The sequence below is a fragment of the Chinchilla lanigera genome, unplaced genomic scaffold (assembly GCF_000276665.1).
Source record: "Chinchilla lanigera isolate Chin_1 unplaced genomic scaffold, ChiLan1.0 scaffold00058, whole genome shotgun sequence".
In the NCBI taxonomy this organism is placed as follows: domain Eukaryota; kingdom Metazoa; phylum Chordata; class Mammalia; order Rodentia; family Chinchillidae; genus Chinchilla; species Chinchilla lanigera.
Window position 1 is genome coordinate 2,686,480 of NW_004955459.1, and position 10,236 is coordinate 2,696,715.

A 10,236-nucleotide genomic window follows, 5' to 3' on the forward strand; every position below is an offset into this window, starting at 1 on the left:
TCTCGAACTCACAATGATCCTCCTGTCTCAGCCTCCGGGTGCTGGGATTACAGGCATGCGCCACCAAGCCAGGCTTCATTTGCTTAATTTTCGACCTACCTTCCACACATGTAGTAAAAGCCTCTCAATATTACTTCCTCTTGCCCAGAAATACTAGATAATCCACTAGAAATCAAATTTTTAAATGCTTAAGTCACCAAAAGCGAAGCCACAGTATGCTTCCGCGGACCCACCTACCCAGCTCTCCATCAAGGTCACTTTGCGCACTCATCTCACCTAATCCCTCCTTCCTCCTAGAAGAGCCTAGTGACCATGCCAGGACGTGCAGCTTTTCAAGAGCGCTTTCTCTCGGGCTGGCCAGCGTCCTACCCCCAGGACCCCTACACCTTTCTCAGCGGCAGAAGGAGTAAAGTCCAGCCTAGCTGCCTCCCGCCTGTCCACAGCCCAGCCCTTCCCCGGGGCCCGGCCCCGCCCCGCGGCCCTCCCACTTCCCGCGAGTCTGTGCGCAGCTTTCCACTTCCGCTTCCGGTGGCATCTGTGGAATTCCGCGCGGCGATGGCGGCGGGCGGCAGTGATCCGCGGGCTGGCGACGTAGAAGAGGACGCTTCACAACTCATCTTCCCCAAAGGTGCGACCCGAGGCTGTGCGATTCACCCCCTCCCACCACCACCACCACGTGGTCACCGCAAGCCTGGCGTCATCCGCCTCGCTTAGGGCCTGGTAGCAGCAGCGGTCGAGTTCAGTTTCTGATTCACCGAGCCGGGAAGGCCCGCAAAGCACAGGTTGAAGCTAGTGGGCTTTTGCTTAATACCTTGCGGAGAAAGCCCTCTTGATTCCACACCCCATCGTTGGAATTCTCGGCGGCCAGCCGCCCTTACTACCTGTTTTTATGTGTCAGAGATAAGCGAAGCCGTGGCTGAAGTGGTCAGGACAGATTTGGATCAGTAGTCATGCAGTTGGAAAGAGCTCCGCGTTAACTGTACTCAGCTGGGATTTCTACAGAATCTTTGGTGTTTTTAAAAAACGTTTGAAACAGCATTTCACTAGTAGTTCAGGTTGGCGTCGCAGCGATTCCCCGGCCTCATTCTCCCGATGAGGTTCTACTTGTCCAGTCTCTGTTAAGCTCAGGTCAGAATAGCTTTTGATCGACTATTCGATTGCATTAACAACCTTGCTTCCTTCTGACTGCCCACACTGACTACCTGTGTTGTAATAGGACAGTGTGAGTTTGTCAGCTCGTTCAAAATGTTCTAGCAGGGCCAGGGCAATAGCTCAGTGGCACAAGCGCCTGCATGGCAAGTGCAAGGTCCTGAGTTCGATTCCCGGTTCCAAAAAAAAAAGTTGGAGCACTACTCTGATGCAGGTGTTAAATGATTCCCCAATTATGAGCATTCCCATAGCACATGTAAATGCCAAACTGCAAGTAATTTTGGATTTTATTCACTATGGCTTCTTTTTTAGTTGGCACTGTTTTGTTCTTGCTCTTTTATTGTTGTTGATACTCAGGATTGAACCTGGGGCCATCACACTGAGCTACATGCTCAGCCCTTTAATTAAATTTTGAGACAGGGTTTCTTTAAGTTGCCCAGGCTGGGCCTGAATTTGTGATCCTCCTGCCTCAGCCTTTCAGAGTGCCAGGATTACAGGCATGCACCACTATGCCCAGCTAACAGTTCTTTTTTGTTTTTGTCTTTTTGAGACAGGATCTCACTATGCAGTTCAGGCTGGCCTTGAACTCAGTTATGTAGCCCTGGCTGGCCTCGAACTCAACGATCCTCCTGCCTCAGCCTCCCAAGTGCTGGGATTACAGGTGTGCACCACCACGCCTCGCCAGCAATTCTTAAAATTAAGCATATCATGTAGCATTATGGAAGTGTACACATTGTGGGTTCAGCCAGGCATGGTGGTGCATACCTGTAATCCCAGCACCCTGGGAGTCAGAGGCAGGAGGGTAACAAGTTTAGGCCCAGTCTGGCCACGTTAGCAAGGCTCTCTCTTAAAGAATAAAAAGGCCAGGGATGTAGCTTTATGAGAAAGCCCTGGGTTCACCTTGCCCACCTCCAAAAAATGATTATGGGTTTCTATATTGTCGATGTGCTCTGATTGGAAATCAGTAACTGGCCTAATTAGGATAATCATGTGTCAGTGAATTCCATGTTAAGGTGAGGTTCATTGGTGTCAGAAATGAGCTCAGTGTTAGCATCCTGTAGAGCTCTGCTGTTCCTGTGACACACAAGGTATGGATGGGAGTGAAGACAGGGAAATACTCAGATGAAAACATGCAACAGGCAGCTTTTGAAGGGCTATTTTCATCTGACATTTTTGCTTCTCCCAACAGAGTTTGAAACAGCTGAGACACTTCTAAATTCAGAAGTTCATATGCTTCTGGAACATCGGAAGCAACAGAACGAGAGTGCAGAGGATGAGCAGGAGCTCTCTGGGGTCTTCATGAAAACTTTGAACTACACAGCTCGTTTCAGTCGTTTTAAAAACAGAGAGACCATTGCCAGTGTTCGTAGGTGAGTGCCCAAGGAGAGTTTGTATTAATCTGGACTGCTTCGTATCTGCAAACAGATACCTATCCCTCTTTCCTAGGCATCATCTGCATTCAGTGTCTCTGCCAAAAATTCAAAAATGAATCTGGGTGTGGTGATGCAAGCCTGTAATCCCAGCACTCAGGAGGCTGAGGCGCGAGGATTGCTGTGAGTTCGAGGCCAGCCTAGGCTATAAAGTGAGCTCATGGCCAGCCTGAATTGCGTAGTGAGACCATGTCTCAAAAAGACCAAGAAAAAAAAATTCAAAAATGGGAGCCTTGGGTATAACACACTCAGTGATACAGTGCTTGCCTAGCGTGTGAGAGACCTTGGATTTGACCCCCTATATCCCTCAGAAAGTATTTAAAATTGTTTATAAGTTTGTGTGTAGTAGTGTATGATTGTAATCCCAGCTACTTGGGAGACTGAGACAGGAGAGTCACAAGTTTGAGGCCCAGCTAGACAACTTAGCAAGACACAATATAAAATTAGCAAAGGGCTGGGGATGTAGCTCAGAGGTAGCACTTTTCTAGTGTGGAAGGCCTTGGGTTCAATCCCAAGAACTAGATGAGTGAGGTAGTGCACAGCTGTAATCACAGTATTCAGGAGACTCACACAGGAAGATCACTGCATTTGAGGCAACTTGAATTACATAGCGAGACCCTGTCCAAAAACAAAAACCCATAGAGATTTAATGACAACAAAAAATTAAAATGTAGCTGGGTGTGGTGGCACACACCTGTAATCCCAGCACTCGGGAGGCTGAGGCAGGAGAATCGTTGCAAGTTCAAGATCAGCCTGAACTGCATGGTGAGACCCTGTCTCAAAAAGACAGAAAAAAAAAAATTTTTAAATGTATTGTGTGCATGTATCATCTCCCCACATACTGCAATATATATATACATCCAATAAAAATAAAATGATAAACATAAAATGGCCACTGTACATTTTGTTTTGTGTTTGAGTTCTAGGATTGAATCTCAGGCCTCCAGTATGCTGAGTCCATACATACTGTACCACTGAACTATGCCCTTAGTCGCTTTCAGAGAGCTGTTTAGCAAGCTCTGCTCTGTTCTTTTCTCTTTTCTCTTTCTGTGGTTCTGGGCTATGGATTGAACCCAGGCCTCTCCTATGCTAGGCAAGCACTCTACTTTGTACACCCCCTCTGCCTTTTTATACTGAGTATCAAAGCCAGGGTAAGTACTCTGAACATTGAGCTGGATTCCAGCCCTCAGAAAGCTATTTATAATAGCCAACAATGACCACTGGTAATGAGCCTATGGCACGTGTGCCATAGCCAGCTGTTACTATTGAAAGCTGTAAAAGCTTGGCCATCACTGACGGTTCACCGTCTAAACATTTACCAGTAATTAAATATATTATGATGATTCCATTTGATGAGTTATTATAATAAGTATAATAATTAACAATAGACCAGGTGAAGTACCCACGTATAATCCTGGCTACTTGGAAGGCTGAGGTAGGAAGATCACAAATTTGAGCCCCAAATGGGCAATTTAGTGAGGACTTGTCTCAAAATAAAAGGGGTTGGGAATGTAGTTCAGTGGTAGTCTGCCTGCTTACCATACATAAAACCCTGGGTTCAATATCCAGTACCAGTGCTAGGCATGGTGGTGCACAGTGGTAATCCTAGCACTCAGAGGCTGAGGTAGGAAGATTGCCTTGAGTTCGAGCCCAGCCTGAACTGCACAGTGAGACCCTGTCTCAAAAAACAAAATATCCAGTACCACCATAAATAAATAAATAATGGAACTAGTGATGTGGGTCATTGGTACAATTCATATTTTTCACATGGTTTTGATCCCTATCACTGCAAAATAAAGACTTAAAATGTTTTGAATGATATTTTGACCTGATAACTTCAATTTTGTTTAGGTAATAATATGACTTATTTTTCTGTGTTTTCTAAACATTTTTCTGTTTTTGTTTTTTGAGACAAGGTCTCGCTATATAGTACAGTTTGGTCTCGATTCACTTATGAGCCCAGGCTCTCCTTAGTTAGGCCATGCTCCTGCCTCAGCCTCCAAAGTGCTGGGATTACAGGTGTGTGCCACTGTGTTTTCTAAATTTTGTATAGTGGCTAATATACTGCTTGTGCTAAATGCAGTGCTTTCTCTTTTTACTTTTTAAAATATTTATTTATTTTTAGTACTAGGAGTTGAACCTACGGCCTTTACAGTGAGATACATCTCCAGCCCTTTTTTATTTTTTATTTTGATATAGGGTCTTGGTAGTGGCTAAGTTGCCCAGACTGGGCTCAAACTTGGCAATGTTTTGCCTCAGCCTTCCAGAGTGCTGGGATTACAAACACACGCCACTGTGTCTCGCTCATTGTTTCTTTTTTTTTTTTTTTCTTTTCTTTTCTTTTGAGAGAAGGTCTTATTTTACTCAAACTGATCCTGATCTGCAGGGCTTAATCAGTTATCCCACGCCAGCTTCCTAGGTAGTTTAAGACTTAGGTGTGTCCTGAAAACATTTTTTTTTGGTAGTGGGAATCGAACTCAGGGCCTCACACTTCCCAGGCAGGCACTGAGCCACTAAGCTACATCCCCGGCCCAAAGCAGACTTGAGACAGCATCTCACTGTGTAGTACAGCATGGCCTGGACCTTGAAAACTGCTGCTCCAGCTATGTATTAGCATTGCAGGTATGTGCTGCCACTAGAAATCTTAATAGGTCATCTCTGAATCCAAGTTTATCATAGGTCGGGCTCTATTGTAAGAAGTAGATGCATGAAAATCAAAGATGGTATTTGTTTCATTTTAGGTTTTTTTTTTTTTTTTTGTATGGGGAATCGAACTCAAGACCTCACACTTGCCAGGCAGGCACTGTGCCGCTGAGCTAAATCCCCAGCCCCATTTTTAGTTTTTTTTTTTAGGTTTTTTTTTTTTTTTTTGATAGTACTAGGACTTGAACCTAGGGCCTCAAGCATGCTAGGCAGGTTCTCAACTACTGAGGTAAACCCCAGCTATTTTTAGTTTTTTTGGATGGGGGAGGGTACTGGGAATCAAACTTTGGTTAGTTTTCATTTGGAGACAGGGTCTTGCTTACTTGCCCTGACTGACCTCAGCCTTTCAAGTTCAGAAGCTGGCATTACAGGTGTGCATGCATGCCTGGCTCTTGGTTTGTTCTGATTTTTGAAACAGGGTCACGCTACATAGACTAGGCTGCCCTTGAACTTGCTGTGTAGCTGAGCTGGCCTCAGACTCATGATCTTCCTGCCTTTCTGCCTCAGCCTCCTGTGTGCTGAGATTATAGGCATGTGCCACCACACCAACTTTTTGACTTTTTTTTTTAAACTGTACTTTAGGGCCTGGTACATGGTACACAAGCGCTCTGTGCATGATAATATTTGTATTTACAATATTCTTTTGTACAGTTTGAACATTTTTAGTACATTTAAAGTAAGACGTTTTACAGTAGATATTTACAAGGCAAAGTTAGCTGTATTCATTTAGTTTTAGATCATTTTAAAAAGTAATTAATTATTCCCATGTCAAAACATCCAGTAGACTTGGGACATCTAACACCATGTGTTTGACACAAACATAGTAACAAAGGGTACCAGGAGGAGTAATAGTTAGGAGACCAGAAAGCAACAAAGTCAGTCCCCAGACAAAGGGTGGCCTGGTCCTTGAGGAATGCAGTGGTTTTCCTGTGCTGGGGTGTCAGCTGCTGCTCTACACTGTTGTATCTTCGAGTCCTGTGGGCTGCTCACTCTCGCTGCAGCTCCCCATTTAAGGTAGGAAATACTTTCACCACAAGATTCTCCAGCTTTGCATGTAAGACCATAAACGAAACTACAGATACTTTCCTTTCTCTCTTTCCTGTAGCTGCATTTGATCTCTTTTTTTCAATTGATTTTTTTGTCTTTAATTTGTTTTGATTTTCTTCTATAACCAGTTTGCTGCTCCAGAAAAAGCTGCATAAGTTTGAGTTGGCCTGTTTAGCCAACCTTTGCCCAGAGACTGCTGAGGAGTCCAAGGCTCTTATCCCAAGGTTAGTACCAGTTATGAAAAGTTCTATGTGTATTGCATAAATTCCTACAACTAAAATTACAATGTCTAAAATGTATATGAGGGCTGGGTGTGGTGGCATACCCCTGTAATCCCAGCATTCGGGAGACTGAGGCAGGAGGATCACTACAAATTTAAGGCCAGCCTGGGCTATATAATGAGTGCAAGGCCAGCCTGAACTACATAGCGAGGCCCTGTCTCAAAAATAAATAAAATAGGAAGTGTATGTATTTAAAATTTGGGTAGATGTGGCTGACATTGAATGAGAGAGCTTTTCTAACAGTGTATGAAAATGATGGTTCTGTCCCACACTGGTAGCAAGAATGTGGAAGAGCCAAGGCTCTTTTTTTTTTTTTCTGGTACTGGGAAGCGAACTCATGACCTTGCGCTTGCCAGGCAGGTGCTGTGCTGCTGAGCTAAATCCCCAGCCCCCAGCCAAGGCTCTTGTACATTGATGGTGGTAGCACAAATTAGTACAGTTACTTTGGAGAACAGTTTGTCTGTGTATAGTAAGGATCAAGATGAGTATACCCCACTAGGTTATGTATATTCCCATGTTTGCTGCATTGTTAGTAATAGCAGAAGTTGTATAACATGAGAGTGAATAAATGAATCATTGTCATATAGTGTTTATTATACAGTAATAAATAATGAACTAAGACAACATGGAATAATATTAACAAATACAAAAATGAATTTTAAGAGAAAAAATTATAGAAGTGTATATACAGTATGATGACATTTCTTACAAAATTTAAAAGGAGGGCTAAAGTATAGCTCAGGAGTAGAGTTGGTATTTAATACACATGGGGCCCTAGTTCCATCCCAAACGTCAAAAATAATAAAATATTACTGGTAGTGAAATTTACTGGTAGAGCACTTGCCTAGCATGTCTGAGGCCCTGGAGTCCACCTCTAGCACCAAAAAAATAACAATGATATAAGTAACTGGATGTGGTGGCACATTCCTATAATCCCAGCGCTCTGGCTGAGGCAGGAGGATCACTTGAGTTTGAGGCCAGCCTGGACTACATACTGAGAGCTTGTCTCAAAAAGAAAAATTAAAAAATAAAATAGGTTAGAGATATAGCTCAGTTTAAAGGCCCTGAGTTGAGTCTCCAATACTGCAAAAATAAAATAATAAAGTTTAAAGAGAGATATAAAGAACATAAACTGTGCATACTATGAATACATACAGCATAGTTGCGGTGAGCAGAAGCATATGTGTGGGGCCAAGTGTGATGGCACATGCTTATAGTCCTAGTTACCTAAGTGGTTGAGGAAGGAGGCAGACAAGCTTGGGGTCAGCCTGAGCAATTTAGCAAGACTTTGTCTCAAAATAAAAGCGGGGGGATGCTGGAGATGTGCTAGAGTGCCATCTTTTTTTTTGGTACCAGGAATCGAACTCAGGACCTTGTGCTTGCCAGGCAGGTGCTTGCGCCACTGAGCTATATTCCAGGCCCTAGAGTGCTGTCTTTTATATGTTTAAAACATTATGTAGTGTTTCTATTAGAGAAAAAGGCTTCATACACTTAAAAGGTAAAGGTAACCTAGTGTGGTGGTGCATGCGTGTAATCCCAGCACTTGAGAGGCTGAGTAAGGCAGGAGGATTGCCACAAGTTTCAGGCCAGCCTGAACTACATGAGACTCTGTCTCAAAAAACAAAACAAACAAAAGAAAAAAATGGTAAAGGTACAGAAAATATGGGTAAGTGGTACTCAGACAGAAACATGCTTCAAAGAGTATAGAGAAGCTGGATGTCTTAGTTACTTCTCTCTCATTGCTGAGACAAAATAGCCAACACCCAAAGTTAAAGGAGAAAAGGTTTATTTATTCACAGTTTGTAGAGGTTTCAGTCCATATTCAGCCGGCTCTGAGGCGGTGTGGCATGGCAGAGGGCCAACAGTTCATGATGACAAAAGACAGTAAATGCAAAAAAAGCAAGAGGGGATTTTCATGGTGGCTAGAAGGTTTAACAAAGCAAGGAAGGGAGAGAGAGTTAGAGGGAGAGGGGAGAGAAAGCGAGAGAGACCTCTTTCTGCCCTTTTATCCAGACTGCTGGGATTAGGGTGGTGCTAATCCAATCAGTGAACTGATTCATCAGTCACGCAGCCTTAATCCCAGCAGTGCACTGAGTCAATCACTCACTGTAGATTCAGCCACCTGTGTAAAACTCTGACCACATGAGGCTTTGGGATGACATCTAGACACAGACCATAACACTGGATGACATAGCACGTGCTTACAATCTCTGCACTCAAGCCGGGCAGCAGGATTGCTGTGAGTTTGAGGAAAACCTGGGCTACATAGTTCAAGGCCAGCCTGAACTACACAGCAAGACCTTGTCTTAAAAAACAAAAACAAGCCAGGTATAGTGGCACATGGCTATAATCCTAGTACTCAGCAGGTCAAAGCAAGAGGATCACCACAAATTGGAGACCAGCCTGAGCTACATAGTGAGACTCTGTCTCAAAAACAACTAAAAATGCCAGACGTGGTGGCGTGCCCGCCTGTAATTCCAGCACTTGGGAGGCTGAGGCAGGAGGATTGCTGTGAGTTCAAGTCCAGCCTGGGCTACAAAGTGAGTTTAGGGTCAGCCTGAACTGCATAGTTAAACCCTGCCTCAAAAAGACACACACAAACAACAACAACAAAAAACTAGAAATAAGAAAACAAAAAGTGTGAAAAGAATGATAATTACTACCTCACTCATGTCTTCTTACAGCCTAGAGGGGCGATTTGAAGATGAGGAGCTGCAGCAGATTCTTGATGACATACAGACAAAGCGTAGTTTTCAGTATTAATCTCCGAACATCGCTGAGCTGCCTGGGGAGGACCACTGTGTTCTGGGTGGATCTGCCTTGCTCAGAGGCAAGCTGGACTTCCTTGGAGGGGACAGTGCGTCTTGTGTTGGATTAGTGCGCTGTTGAGGCGTGCCTGGAGTCCATGATCCTGTGCCTTGAGTGGCGCGGCAGTGTCTGCCGGCTGCCACTTAAGCTTCCTGCGGAGAAGGTTGCGGGGTGATGATGTGCAGACCATGCTATCAGCTACCTCATACTGTGGTTTTTGGACCCCACATTATTTTTTTATTCCTAACATTTCATGTTTTAATATTAATGTGTTTGTAGTGTTTGAAAGTAAACAAGAACATAGGAAACTTGTACGGGGAAAAATAGTCTTACCTAGATGCAAAAGAAAGAATTAAATCAGACCAACTTTGTATGGATTCTTGAAGGACAAGAGTGTTGATGATGGGAATACCTGAAGCCATTGTGCCTAAGGTAAGATGGCGAGAATAAAGATGCTAGCGAGATGCCTGTGCCCTATCCTGGGGTCATTAGCCTTGAGGGAGACTGTCCCTTTTTTCTTGGGCTGTCTGGCAATATGTGGATTTAGAGTGGTCCTGAAGTACTCATTTTGTCATCTCAAATTAAGATTTGCATTCAGAAAGCACCTGTATTACCAGCTGTTTGGGTGGCTGGAGCAAGAGGAATTCAAGAATAGCTCATACAACTTAGCAGGGTCATGTCTTAAGAAATTTTGGAAGGCAGGAACAGAGGTACATATCTATAATTCAGCACTCAGGAAACGAAGGCAGGAGGATTGCAAATTTGAGACCAACCTGGACTACATACTTAGTAAAACCCTGATTCCAAAAACAAAACAA

At 43.9% G+C, this 10,236-nt stretch overlaps 1 protein-coding gene across 1 annotated transcript; it reads left to right on the forward strand.

Annotated features, from left to right (window-relative positions):
- Window positions 1–525: 525 nt before the first annotated feature.
- Window positions 526–9,909, forward strand: Polr2d (polymerase (RNA) II (DNA directed) polypeptide D). The gene is made up of 4 exons (XM_005397575.2): window positions 526–628; window positions 2,339–2,519; window positions 6,458–6,553; window positions 9,295–9,909. The coding sequence occupies exons 1-4, from the start codon at window positions 556–558 to the stop codon at window positions 9,371–9,373; spliced, it is 429 nt and encodes a 142-aa protein (XP_005397632.1). The 5' UTR covers window positions 526–555; the 3' UTR covers window positions 9,374–9,909.
- The last annotated feature ends 327 nt before the right edge of the window (window positions 9,910–10,236 follow it).